Consider the following 14,592-nt stretch of genomic DNA (forward strand, 5'->3'; position numbering starts at 1 on the left):
GACCCAACTCTGGCCCAAACGTCTTCTTCTCGTCGCAGTGAGTCTAACCATGGTTCCCGATCGTTCATTGGACCACCGCTGGGAGCTAATCAGAGCTATGAAGGTCGGAGGCTTCCGCCGCCGATTTTTGCCATTTCCGGTGAGTTTTGGCCGTTGATTTAGTTGTGAAAATTGATCCTCTTGGTATGGCCTTTATTTTCCTCTTGATTTAGCTTGTCAATTTTGAGAAAGTTGAAGTTGAAATTTTAGGGTCTATGCCCATTTCGGAATTTGTTTAAATTGGATCAATTTGAATAGTTTTGCATCAAATTGGAGTGTCTAAAATGAAATTGAAGTTGATTGAGACTTGATTTGTTGATTTTCAAGTTACCCACAGCCTCCGTCGCCGCTGCCACCGTCTGAATCGCCGTTTTTGGCGGTGTGTTAGTGGATGACGATGGTATAGGGGGAGGAGGGGGGCGGGGATGGGTGACGGGGAGGGGGAGCTGGCTGGGGGGCAGAGAGAAAGAGAAAGATATGAGAGAAAAGAGAGGGGAAGGGAAGGGAAGGGAAGGGAAGGGAGGGGCTGGGCTGGGTATGGTGCAGGGGGTGGCGAAGGTGGGAGATGGGGGAGATGGAGGGAATTTTTTTTTTTTTTTTTAAATTTGTTTAAATTTATTTAGTTTCATTTTTTTATGAGAAAATACTTTTTTGCCCCTATAAATTGGTCACGTGAGGGTCACGTGACCAGTTTTTAACGGTAAATGTGACAGACATGACGGAATGTACTTGATTGAGCCATTTGAAAAATTATAGTCCTTAATTGAATCAAAGTGAAATCGGGATCCTCAACTGAAAATAGGGGTATATTTATAGTCTTTTTGCTAACATTTTCCCTATACAAAATATTAATTTAAATAACATTTAGAACCATACCATACTATACCATAAAAAATCTAGAAAAGCATTAAAAAAAAATCTAGCAAGTTTTCATTACATAGAAAAACAAGGAGGTAATGTTTGCACTTGCTTTCCTAAACTAAATAAATGATAAAATATATAATATTAATATAAATACATAATTAATTGGCATAATTTTGAAAATATCAGATCGAAATGCCTTTAGAAAATTTCAGAATTTTTCGGATCAGAATTCGGATTGAATAGGAATTTACAAAACCATTCCAATTCCAATCCAATTTATTTTGAAATTTTGGATTCAATTTGGCCGTTTCAAAATTGAAAATTTTCAGATCAAAATCGGTCGGATTCGGATTTTCCAATCCAAATCACACCCTTACTAATGACTATAAAAGCTCAACATCAAAAACATCCTCAAACTTGGGCCTCATGCCTCCATTTCACCAACAAAAAAACATCCTCAAACTTAGGAGTTAGCCAACTTCAATTTCCTGTTTTACTCAGCAAAATCACACAAGGTCATCCATACAATTTTCACTTCAGTTATGGGGGTGGTCATTGTTCAAAACAGACATAATTTCCTAGACAATATCAAGAGAGGGAAGAAAGACCAGAAACTGCCACAAGTGAAGGCATATTTTTTGTCTGCCAACCTGGGTAGTCAGGACCTTGACAAAAATCTCACACCTACAATTGGATACAAAAGATTCCAATATCTACTGCTATTCCTACAAAACAAACCCATCAAATGGGTATCTTGAAGTGTCTTCAATATTACTGTACACTTAGAAGTTCGGCAAAATGTAGCAGTCAGCTCTGTTATTTATACTGATTAGGGCAAAACCTGACCGGAAAAACAAGCAGGCATCCCCAACATATTCACGGATGGGCAACTTCCGCCTGTTACACTAGATTCCATGGGTCACTCTGACATGACATCCTCTGATGATGCAATCACCTGAGCAGCTTCCATGTCGTCCCGCGAATACTTAGTGGAATAGTCCAGTACAGAATCACCTAGAAAGGAACATCACTGATTAGCAATTTAGCATAGGCCTGCTCAATATTGCACATCAAAGAGGCTGGTTAGGATTAAGATCCATTACTTTTAGTAGAGTCAATTGATGACCGGTTCGGTGATGTACTCCTCTTCCTATCTGTAATCGTTCAATGAATTAAAAGAAAAGAATAAAATGTTTTTTGGCAATAATAACTAAACATAATCAAGGAAATTTAACAAATTGGAAAAAATGTTGCTCATTATATAAAAATTTTGGTAGCATGTTAAATAAAAACAAAGGGAAAATAATACTTGGGCAGAAAGATATCTCATACCAATAGAACCATGTAACCCTTTGACAGCCTCAAAATTCTTGTATGTATAACCAACAAAACTGAGATCTTTAGGAGTCAACAACATCTGCAAAGAAAGTTTTAGGACAAGTATAAAGTACCATGGTAAATATTATAAGTAAACCAAAACCCCTTCCACATATAACGTTATTGCAATATAACAGGAATTTTCTTTTTCCCACACTTTTCCTTTTTGAGGAGAAAAAGTGTTCCTTTTTCTTTTGATAAGAAGGAACAAAAGTGTTCCTTGATATAAAAAAACATGAAAATAAGCGCACCAGGCCTCCATAAGAGAATGTGTAAATATTTTAGATAAGTCCAAACCCAAAACAATAATAAAAAAAAAAAGCAAATTATCTGTAAGTATCTTAATTATACACTGATTTTCAATTTAGTACCCCAACTTTCAAAATTTGACAAAAAGTACCTTAACTTTCATTTCGTGTCAAAATAGTACCACCGTTAGTTTTTCTGTCAAATAAACCGTTATATGCTGACATGGCAAGGGTATTTTCGTCTTTTTACCCACATTTAAAAAATAATAATATTTTTAAAAACTTTTGAATAAAAAAATTCTTTAAAAAATTAGAACTTTTAAAATAAACATAAAAAAATTAAAACTTTTAATTTTTAATTTTTTCCCCTCCCCCCCCCAGCCATCCCCTCCCCTCCCCGCCCCCATCCAGCCATCCCAACCCCGTCCCCGTCCCCGCCCCCACCCAGCCTTCCCCTCCCCTTCCCGCCACCCCCAACCCTCTCCCCCCCCACCCCCAGTCTCGTCGCACCCCACACCCAGCACCAGCCCTCCCTCACCCATCCCTTCCTGCCCCCACCCAGCCATCCCCTCCCCTTCCCGCCACCACCCAGCCCCCATCCAGCCCTCCCCCACCCATTCCCGCCCCCACCCATCCCCTCCTCGCCCCGCCCCCACTCATCCTACCACCTCTCCCTGCCCGACCCACCCTCTCCCCCCCACCCCCAGTCCCGTCGCACCCCTCCCCCCAACCCCAGCCCCGTCGCACCCCACACCCAGCACCAGCCCCCACCCTCCTTCTTCTTCCCCACCCAAAACCACCCCCTGCCTTTCTCCCCCCAACCCAGCCCCTCCCCGACACCCCTTATACAGCCCATCCCCGACACACCCCAACCCAGCCCCCTCGACCCTACCTGCCCCCCAAAATTTTTTAAAAATTTTGAAAAGTTTTAATTTTTTTTTATTCAAAAATTTTAAAAAATATTATTATTTTTTAAATGTGGGTAAAAATATAAAAATACCCCTGCCACGTCAGCATATAACGGTTTATTTGATAGAAAAACTAACGAAGGTACTATTTTGACACAAAATGAAAGTTAATGTACTTTTTGTCAAATTTTTAAAGTTGGGGTACTAAATTAAGAATCAGTGTATAATTGAGGTACTTACAGATAATTTACTCACAATAAAAAGAGTAACATAATGATATCAGCAAAACATAATAATAGTATTTTACAAAGGCCAAGCTCTATTAACATCAATGACCTTGGACCCTTCTAGTCTATAGGAATCCTTTTAAAGTGAGTTCAAAGCTACCTTTAAAAGGTATCCAAACGCCTTCTAGAGTAAGAAATGTTATATATGACAAAATTTGAAACATACTAAACCACTATCTCGAATATACCATAGTAGGCTTTTAGATGATGAAAGCCATCACCAGATAGATAGCATGAACTGACATTATGCCACTTTAAGTCTTCGTATTCTCTTTGCTATGAAAACCGTACCTTTCTCATTGGTCCAGATCCAGTTCTTCCTGGTGCTGGTGGATCCACCTATAGCACAGTTACAATATTTCTTTTTACTATATACAGTATATGAAAGGAAACATATTAAACATAAGCAAAATATTTGGAAACATCCACACAAATTGAAGAAACAAAGCATAGGGGTTACAGCATGGTGGAAGCACAAAATTCAAGGATGAAAGAAAATTTAAACTCACTCTTCATCATTAAATTATAGTTTACCATCAAGACAACAATCAAATTTACAAGGTTCTCAAAATTATTACACACAGGTCATAAATCGTGAACTGGAGAACAAATTTGCAGAGCTAGAATCTAGGTAGACTTAAACAACCCCTCACCCAACAAAAAAATTAAAAAAAAACCTCCCATCTCCAGGAAGGTGGAATGCATAATCCCAGCTTATAGATAAAAAGATACACTCAATGAATAAAGAAACTTTGTTAAGGGAGACATCTTTACCTAACATACGGCTTGATCCGCAATAATGAGAATATAAAATTCATACTCTTGATAAATAGTTCTTACATCTTCTTCAATAAGCAATGAAAATGTCCTTATCTCAAGTGGCATAAAAATGTGAAAAAAAAAAATAACAAATGCATTCATTTGAATTTCAGTCACAAAGGCACAAAGCAATAGTTCACTACCACTGATCATAGAAGGACATAAACACGTTTAACACTCACCTCATCGTATTTCATAAAATTTTGAGTATCAAGTTCCCCAGTGACCTCTGGTTTAAATGCAGCCTCCATTTCATATAGTTTGTCCCATACAACATCTTTGAACCAAGGATGAGCCTGATCAAATTTAAAATTAACTTAATTGATTAAGAAAATGCGTAAAAGAAAAAAAAAATAGTGAAGGTAACAGTCGGATACCGTAAGAGGGAGGGAAAATACCTTAATTTGGTCTGCTCGACAAAGCCTATGTTCAACATCACAAAGGAACCTACAAATCAGATTCTTTGCTTCGGGTGTCAACCTTGCCTCAACTGGAAATTTTAAGTGATTTTTCCAATGCACAATCTAGCATAAATTATTCGATATGTCAAGTTAAACATAAGATATCCATTTACTTATAATAAAACTTTGTAAGATATAAAACATCACAATAGCCTAAAGGAACCAACTCCAAGCTTCTTCAGTAACCATGCCAAGTAACAATCGTTGAATTTCGGAAATGTTACTGCTTCAAAAACAATTTATTATAGAATTTTCTAAAAACAAACATGTGCGATGAAAGCAACCTGAAGAATCATGTAGAAATTGAACTCACTAAAATTTAATGATTGAGGGAACACCACAGCATGGAAGAGGATGAGTCAAAAGCTAATGAGATATTATATACTTCAACTAGAAAATATAAACAATACATATACTCGTTGCATATTAACCTTTCTGCATGTTGTGACTGGATCATCAGAGTAAAATGGGGGATAACCAACAAGCATCTCATACATTATCGCACCAAGTGACCACCTACAACCAGGAATTGGGTAAGATAATAAAACACACAAAAGAAGTTGATCATACCATATCTTAGCTACTAAAGTAATCCAAGAACAGTGCAAAGATCGCCACTTCAAAACACAATTACAGCACTCAATGGATTTTTACTTTTAAGAAAAGACAAATGTGGAACAGAGACACATTAACTGCATGAACTTACCAGTCGCACTCCATGCCATATCCTTTCTTCAACAATACTTCTGGAGCGATGTAGTCTGGAGTGCCAACTGTCGAATATGCCTATCCACAAAACAAAGTAATCTGACTATGTCCAGGAAAACAAAAGTCTCTAAGAACTTATATCCTTGAAATTGTTAAAATACACTATAAAAAGAACTTTAATGTATTGGTAATATTAAGCTCTTCAACCAGGATTTGACTGATCCAATGACAAAAACAATTAAAATTTCTGCTGCGTTGTGAAAACTTTGCTATTGTTGATAGACTATGTTCTCCCCCAAATAGAACCATGGATTTTGATTTCTGATGTGTTGTTCAGTTACTGTGAATTTCTGAATTCAAGGTCTTTTCAGAATTATACCATTTCTCGTATGGCCCCTCTGATCTTGATATACTTACACTCCTATCGCCACTCTGCCCACCCTCTCCCATCACAGTACTCTTAAAAACCAAGTTCTGTTTTGGCATACTGTTTGTGCTATCAAAGGAATGAAACTTCACTTGGTCAAAAACTTTTGTAAGAATGTGGACACATGATTACATATGCAATTCTTTGAGATATTAAAAATTCCATCTTTAAAACTATGTCATGTTAATAATCTCAATACAAAAAATAGAAAGCATCTGTTGCTTGCACTTTATCAGTTAAGAATCTAAGAGATGTAAAATGCCACATTAGAAGATTTTTTCCGTACCAGTTTTCTCCTGTTTATCTGCCAATGTTGAAGTTGCTCAAGTGGGCTTTTCCAGCGCCTCCCACTTTTGGCTTGTGGTACGGACTCATCAATATCCATTGTCTCATTCAAGTTCTCATCATCGAGCACTTCATTTTCATTTATAGAAGATAAATTTGAGCAGTCAAGAGGCTTGCAAAGGCCAAAATCAGAGAGCTTCATGTGACCATTATTGTTTAACAGAAGATTATCTGGTTTTATATCTCTGAAAAAGAATAGAAGCAGCAAATGCAAGAGTTACATCATGTTACCCTGAGCACCATTTATTAACATAATGCAGTTCAAGAGAATCCCACTCCTGATATGTTGGCAAACACGTGCCAACAGAATAAACCAACCTGTGAATGTAGTGATGTTTATGAATAGATTCTATGGCCAGAACGCTTTGAGCAATGTAAAATCTAGCCACAGTTTCAGTTAAAGTCTCTTCTCTTATAAGCAAAGTCATCATGTCACCACCAGGTAGATATTCCATAATTAGATACAAGTATTCAGCATCTTGAAAGGAATAGTAGAGTTTCACGATGCAGTGACTGGCAACTTCTGCAAGCAAATTCCTTTCAGCTCTAACATGTTCAACCTACATTGTAGATAGACAACCAGTGAGTGCATAGATTTGCCAAGTACATGCATGAAATAATATCGTACAAAGTGAACTGGTCATTGGACAAAACTCTCTCTCTCATTCTTGTTGCTAGTGCAGCTGCTTAAAAGATGAGTAATCTCGGAAGGAATTTTAATCATCCAATGGACAGCTGACATATTTTCAGAAACTGGAAATTTATTCATCTTCTTCAAGTACAAAGTATAATAAGGAAAGGCTTTATGGTCAAATGACCCCAAAGAAACCCACTATGAAAAATGACTCATTTTTTCAAAAGTTAGAAAACCAACCATTTTGCATGGAGAAAGAGCATTATACCCTCATCTCGACCCATGGAAAAGGGTATCATGGTTTTTTTCTGTGCAAAATAGGTTAGCTTTCTAACCTCTGAAAAAAAAAGGAATTATTTTTGCATAGTGGTTTTCATTTTGGCACATTTCACCATAAACCCCAAGGAGAAAAATGGAAGTGCCTAATAAATCAACTACAACACTGAAAATCTATGGCAACAAAACACTGATTAGACAGAAATTCGAATATAAGCTGTACTAAATTCTTTTTCTGTTTCTTTTTTTCAATCAAATGTAGAAAGTTCATACCACGCTCTTTAGCCTAGGAGAGAACGCTTAACAAGACAGACATAGTAAATTTCAGTAGAGTGCATTCAACTATCAGAGACACCCAAAAAATATAGCAAAAATTGGAAAGAAAGAACAAAACAGAACTGCACCATTGACCGGGTTGTTTGGGTTGTTTGTTTTTCCTCTGCATTATCTTAAGGGAAATCAGGAAAGAGTAAAAGTAAATGGCATAAAGAACCTATAGCATCCATCCGGTGACAGTGACTTCAGCAGTTAAAAAAAGGGAAAGAATATGTGGCATAACTTATATGAAGTGACAGAATAAGAGAACTTTTACAGCATGGAAAAAATGCCTTCAATAGAAGTTAAGTTTGACTTTCAATTGTGTCATATATTACCTGCCCCCTGCTGAGCATTTCTGACTTCTTCAACTTTTTCATGGCATAAATGTTGCCAGATGTCTTCTCCCGACACAGTCTAACCTGTAAAATATTAATATAAAGATTCTTAATAAAGTATCAAACATAAGCTAAAAGAATATACAAAAACTAGAACCAATGAAAAGGAAACAAATAACCAGCATATATTTTTTTGCATAAGAAATAATGAACATATCGTAACAATAAACAACTCAAAGGTAACTGAAATAAGCTTATACTCACATTCTTTGTATATAATGTTTAAAAGGAAAAATAGTAAAATTTAATAAACAAACATCTATGCCTGTTATAAAAGATATGCATATCTCTAACCTCTCCAAAGGCCCCTCTCCCAATTATGGTCAGAAGGTCAAAATCATCAACACAAATCTTGTGCCTTTTAAGTCGCATATATTCAGTCTCTTTGCGCTCCAAATCCTTCAATAGATTGATCTGTTCCTCCTCTGGTACATGTTCAGTTGCCAACTTCTTTTCCAGCACTGAGCGCCTGGAAATAGTAAAATCATGTGAGGACACATATCAAGATCAAACACTGAAACAGAAACTTATCCTCTAATCATTGCGAATTTTACTATAATTACCAGGGTAAAAGGCAATCCTAACTACAATCTACGAACAATAAAAAAATCTTCTTCCTTATTTCATCCATAAAAATCAAAGATAAACACAAAAAACAGTTACTGGAAGGATACCAAACGCACCCTTATCTTCTTTAAGCACTCTCTTCCTGCCCTCTACCATGCATTAGTTGAGAGATGAACAAGAATTATATACCTCATGGTAAGGCATGAGAAAAACGCAAATGAAAACAATTCCAGATACACAAACTCCTAAGTGCCCATGCCTACAAATGTCCTGAAATAATGAAAAGGATGCCTCATTTTTTAGATCGCAGGGTAGCCATAAAGAACCCACAACACCCACCACCCGTTTTGCAGCTATGGAGACATGTGCCTCGATTGTTTCTAAAGCAAAAGGGACTCCGACCACACGGTCAAAATAAATGTACACTCAATAGCTTTCTCAATTTGCTCACAGTTGTACCCTGTTCATTACTGTTAAGGTGGCTATAATTATAGCAAACCATTAACCACATATTTTTGCAACCGAGGATTTGCAGATATATATTTAAGAGGCTTAAAAACTTGTAACCGTTACTAGGCAGTTCTTTACTGATTTACAAATGTCATTGTTCTTTACTGATTTACAAATGTCATTCAGAATCCAAAATTTTATCATGGTTGATATTCCTTCTAAGGTTCTTACTTTTTCAACATTCGGCATCCACAGTTAGAACATTTAAACACAATTCGACTTGACCATAAACATAAGTTGAAAAATAATCTTTAAGTTCATGCAGGCATACACATTTTAAAAGCCAAAAAGAAAAGAAGATAGGAAAAATAAAAAATAAAAATTCCCTCCCACTTCTTAACAAACTATAATGGTCTGTTTTCCTTAAGATAATGCACTCCCCTTTAGGGCCTCAACCCCATTGACCCAAGAGCACACTGATTTAGAATATCCTTATGAACCCCATTTTCCATACAACAATCAAATTCCAACTCTTTCAAGGAATGCAATTCCAAGCGCCCTCATTTCTCAACAAAATCAAGGCTTTCTATTCCATACCAAAAACACACACAATACCCAGAAAGGAAACACCCTAATTTGCTCAAATAAATTACAAAATACACCACCAGCTGACATTGCAAAGACTATGATTCTACGAAGATAGAGAATAAAACCAAACTGGGCAAATGGGATCCTTTGAAATAGTGAAAAAAAGGGAATGGAGGGGTGTTTCGTACCTTTCTTTACGATCTTGGATGTGCTTCATTTGAGCCTTGTAGTGGCTCTCTATGAACTGCTTGGCTGCAGCCACCCTCTCCAGGGTCAAGCTCGACCCCACCTGTCCATCCTCCCCCGTCGCCTCTACCACCATGGGCCCCACCTCCTCCTCCCCCGTTCCCTCCATCTTCTGTTGGTTCTCCGTGCTCCTCCCTCTCTCTCTCCTCTCTCTCTCTCTCTGTGGCTTAAGAAATTTTGGTGATTGTGACCAGTGACAACGAAGCAAAAACCCCGGGGACGAATGAGAATGGGACCTCCACAAACAGCTCCTACAACCAATTTTTATTTTTTCACCTCAACGTCTCTGTTGTCTACCTGACACGTGGGCGTCTTTGATTGGATTGTTCCAGTAGCTCCTACAGTTGGACTTCGGATAAATCTTCTATATTGGGGCAAGCCCCACCGAAGACTCACTCGTTGGACTTCCCCTGGGGAGCATTTCTCTGATGGAGACCGGAGAGCGAAAAAAAAAAACATAACACTATTTCTTATTTGAGTCCATTAATATATAGGTACTGCTATTTAATTTTATTAACCAAAATCACCTAAAAGTTCATTCTTCATTTGCGAACTAATTACCACAAACTCATTCTTCATTTGCGAACACCACACCACCACTAGATCCCAAAATACGATGCAGACACCACACCACCACCACTTAATCCCAAAATACCATCCGAAAATAGACATAACAAAAATATAACATATAGACATCTTCCAAAATATCAGCATCAACGCATCACCAAAAAACATAAACTGAAACTTCAAGTCCGCAACTCCAATAAACTGTAGTTTCAACTCCAATAAACTGTAGTTTCAACTCCAATAAACTGCAGTTTCTGTAGTTTCAGTTCACTTATAGTTCCAGAAACTGCAGTTTCAGTTCACTTGCAGTTCCAGAAACTGCAATTTCAGTTCACTTACAGTTCTAGAACTGCAGTTTCAGTTCACTTGCAGTTCCAAAAACGTTCTAAAAACTGCAAGTGACAGAAACTGCAGAAAACTGCAGTTCCAGAAACTAAACTAAACAAAAAAAATCAAGAACCTATTAATGATGTAGAGGTTGGGATTTGGGAGGAGTTGAAGATGTGGAGGTTGGGATTTGGGAGGAGCTGAAGATGTGGAGGAAGAGAGGAGGGGCTGGGTTTTGGTGGGTTTCGGCGGCAGGGGGCGACGGCAGAGAGAGAGAGGGTGGGCTGGTGGTCAACACAGGTGGGGGATGGAGTTACTGATGGAGGAAATGAGAGAAAGGAAGAAGAAAAAAGAAAAAGAAAAAAGAGAAACGGAGGAGAGAGAAGAGAGAATGAGATCAGGGTGGGTAGTGGGAAGTGTGGGTTGCGTGCATTGATAATGTGGAGAGAGAAATTAAATGCAGTGACCTAATTCTTAATAAAGTGGCCTAATTGTTACATTTTAATGATCATGGTATTACAGATTAAAAACAATAACTAGTATGTAGCTTAGGGTAATTAATTCTTCTTATTTTATCACTTTTAAAAATTTATATTTCTTATTTTATCATTGTTTATTTAATTATTTTTTAAAAATGACCTCATTTCTCATCTAGTTGTCCTTCGTCACTATTTAGAAGTCGAGAAAAATGTATACACCGAATATCTCACATTCATAGTCATGTGAGTAAATACATACTCGTTTTATATAACGGGTGCATATAACTTTTTTAACTAGAGATCATCCATAGTGAGTATGCACCATGGCGCGATTAGTGGGATGCATCATGCATGGTTGGTTTTTTTTTTTTTTTTTTAGACGTAAATTTAATTTAGACACATAACTATATATGTCATTTCAACGGGGTTCACGAATTTTAAAATATTTCAAATATACACCTGATTTATTATTTAAATTGAAAAATAGACTTTCTTCCATTGATTCGTTGAGAGATTAGTTAAATGTCAGCTTGGCTTTTGCTAACCGAGATTACTTGGCGACGTGGCACCATCCCAGCAAACCTTTCCCGTCAAATGAGCGACACGACAACACTTGTCCACCTAACCCCTGACACGAGCCCACAAACCCATCATTTCTTTCTCGCTCATCGAACATAGGTGAGAGATTTATATTCGAATTTGAGGGAAAACGTGATGTTTATGGGAGACTAAATGGTTAGGAGAGCATTTAACGAGCAGGAAAAAGGTGATGGGTGTGAGGGCCCGTGTCAGGTAGACATGTATCGTTCATTTGGCGGGAAAAGTATGTTGAGTTGGCGCCACGTCGCCAATTAATTCTTGTCAGCAAAAGCCAAGCTGGTATTTAACTGATATTTCAACAAATTGATGGACGGAAGTTTATTTTTCAATTTAGATAATAAATCGAGTGTATATTTGAAATATTTTAAAATTTGTGGATCCCATTGAAATAGCATATATGGTTATGTATCTGAATTGAATTTATGTCTTTTTTTTAAGATGCCTTTTCATTTTCATCACACACGTGACATATCTTTGATGGAAAGTTTTATAGCTTTAATGCATAATAGACGACAAGATTTCCTTATGTGAAAGTCACAAAAAGGGAACTACTTGTACACCTTAATTTCCTTGATGGAATTGTTAGTAGGCATGTTTGGAAGTGAAAGACTAAATGTGCATTATTCTTTGCTGTTGCTAGCAATGGCACTTTGGTGTCAAAGTTTCCCATTCAATTAATACTGACATAATCTCATGTTTATCACTTGAATCCTATCTGCCTCATAGGTTACCATGCAATTAATACTGACACAATCATCAATGATGAAACTAGACCAAAATTGCCAGAAAAGAATCTGGCACCAAACTCTTGCAGATGCTATCTGCAATGAATTTTGTAGATGACAGTCATTCTAAAAGGTAAGTAACATGTTTCAATGAATATGGGAAAGGTTGAATGAAATAGAAAGAATGCAGAAGTTGTTGTCAGTGAATGTTACTGGACTAATTAGAGAGCTAAATCACATTTTGTACCTTGATGTTACCATGTTTATAGATAAAAACATAATAAGCATACCATATGAATCAGTATGATTCCTGCAAACATTTTGAAAGACCCAGATAGGAAATCAGCTCCAGAATGCAGACTAGCAAACCCAATTGGCATGCCAGAAATTTCAACTTATACTACTTCACATACCGATAGAAACACCTCAGAAACAGCAGATCATAACAAGGTTGTCATCTCACTCCCTAAACTATGAGAAACAAAAAGTATCAATTAAGCCATGATCACAAGTATTGAAAATTTGGAAATCTTCCATCTAGTAAAGGTGATTGGTTTAATAATAAACATATATTCACCGTTTTACTCAATACAGCCAAGAACTGGATGGTTGAGTTTAGTCAATCCCCCCTATCAATGCCAAGAAAGGGTTGGTTAAAGTCAAAGACCACAGGAGGCCAGTTTAAGCTGAAGCAATAATAATTTAAAGGTCAGAGTAAAGTGGGGAAGAGCAAATCATTATTGTTGTGTGCCAGAACGCGTTGCAATCAGAACCAAAAGTTAGACAAATTGATAAAATTTTGACTTCAAAAGGGATTGAAACGTTGAAAAATATATGGGGCTTTGATGTGCCATTACAATTTTGTCAAACCTGGTATCTGGAGTCTGCATACTTAAACACCATGACAATGATATGGCCAAGAAGTAAAACTACATGGTTGACAATGATATCATAATGCAAACTCTCCAGCTAAACTTTCCCGTAACCGTGGTAGGGAAGGTTTTTTTCAAACTCTCATCCAGTTATAGTCACTCAAAGTCAGATACAACTTTTTTGGTGTTTCAAAATCAGCTAGAGATTTCAGATAGCAGAAATAAAGAATGAACTATATCCATGTATTGGATAGAAGGGCAAATAATCATATACACAGCCATTAGAGCAAAACTATATCTTCTATATCATATTATTCTACATATGACTACAACAAGACAGCAAAAAGAATGACTACAAAGCAAAGTACAAAAAAACTGAAACTCAACAATCACTATAGAAAACCAGTGCCTGCAAGGCCATGGTGTAACAAATTATGAGCAATGTGATCCCTAGCCTGCACTGAACTAGCAGACCTCAAGCTATTCTCAGGGACCATCTCATCATCAAAGAGCTCAAAACTGAGCTCAGCATCCAGCTCTTCATTTCTCATGGCACAAATGTTGTGCAAGACACAACAAGCCCCAAGAACCACTGGCAAGTCCTGGAGCTTGACCTCAGTCCTCTTCTGCAAGCAAGACCACCTCCCTTTTAGCTTTGCAAAGGCATCTTTAGCTACCCTTTGAACATCTCCGGTTTTTTCATTGAAGGCGTGTTGGGTCCAGGTGAGGTTCTGGTGGGTATAAGGCACCAGAACCCAATCCATTAGAGGGTGCCCAGAATTTCCCACAATCCAAACATCCTTCAAAAGGCCTCTGTTGGCTCTCTGGTACAAAGCAGACTTCTCCAAAACCTGGTCATCAGGCATAGAACCAGGCCACCCAATACAAACATCAGTAAACACACCTCTAGGATCCACAACCCCTTGAACCGTAATCGAATACGAGGTCTTCTGGTTGCGCTCTGTGTGGCGCTTATTGAAATAAGCGGCCACATTGATCTTTGGCGCTATAATTGGGACATGGGTAGTGTACATAGAACCCCCAACATTGGGTATCCCAGAAATG

At 37.6% G+C, this 14,592-nt stretch overlaps 1 protein-coding gene across 1 annotated transcript; it reads right to left on the bottom strand.

The window, feature by feature from the left end:
• Positions 1 to 1,365: 1,365 nt before the first annotated feature.
• Positions 1,366 to 10,075, bottom strand: LOC147285137 (AGC (cAMP-dependent, cGMP-dependent and protein kinase C) kinase family protein). Its single transcript, XM_086245864.1, has 13 exons — positions 9,900 to 10,075; positions 8,401 to 8,575; positions 8,047 to 8,130; positions 6,802 to 7,043; positions 6,425 to 6,668; positions 5,710 to 5,789; positions 5,435 to 5,519; positions 4,941 to 5,066; positions 4,725 to 4,838; positions 4,015 to 4,062; positions 2,236 to 2,320; positions 2,007 to 2,057; positions 1,366 to 1,917 (listed from the first exon to the last, which is right to left on the bottom strand). Exons 1-13 carry the CDS (start codon positions 10,064 to 10,066, stop codon positions 1,823 to 1,825), a joined length of 1,596 nt encoding a protein of 531 aa, XP_086101990.1. The 5' UTR covers positions 10,067 to 10,075; the 3' UTR covers positions 1,366 to 1,822.
• Positions 10,076 to 14,592: the final 4,517 nt, after the last annotated feature.

Source organism: Dryas octopetala, chromosome 5, assembly GCF_963921425.1.
Source record: "Dryas octopetala chromosome 5, drDryOcto1.1, whole genome shotgun sequence".
NCBI lineage: Eukaryota > Viridiplantae > Streptophyta > Magnoliopsida > Rosales > Rosaceae > Dryas > Dryas octopetala.

Bases quoted from the DNA above. Each gene is read 5' to 3' on its own strand.
- LOC147285137 (XM_086245864.1), bottom strand. From the start codon at position 10,066: ATGGAGGGAACGGGGGAGGAGGAGGTGGGGCCCATGGTGGTAGAGGCG. The intron at 4,839-4,940 runs GTATTTTCCCTC...AAATTTGATCAG, and splicing joins GTCGAGCAGACCAAATTAAG to GCTCATCCTTGGTTCAAAGA. The intron at 2,058-2,235 runs GTATGAGATATC...GAACGATTACAG, and splicing joins AGGGTTACATGGTTCTATTG to ATAGGAAGAGGAGTACATCA.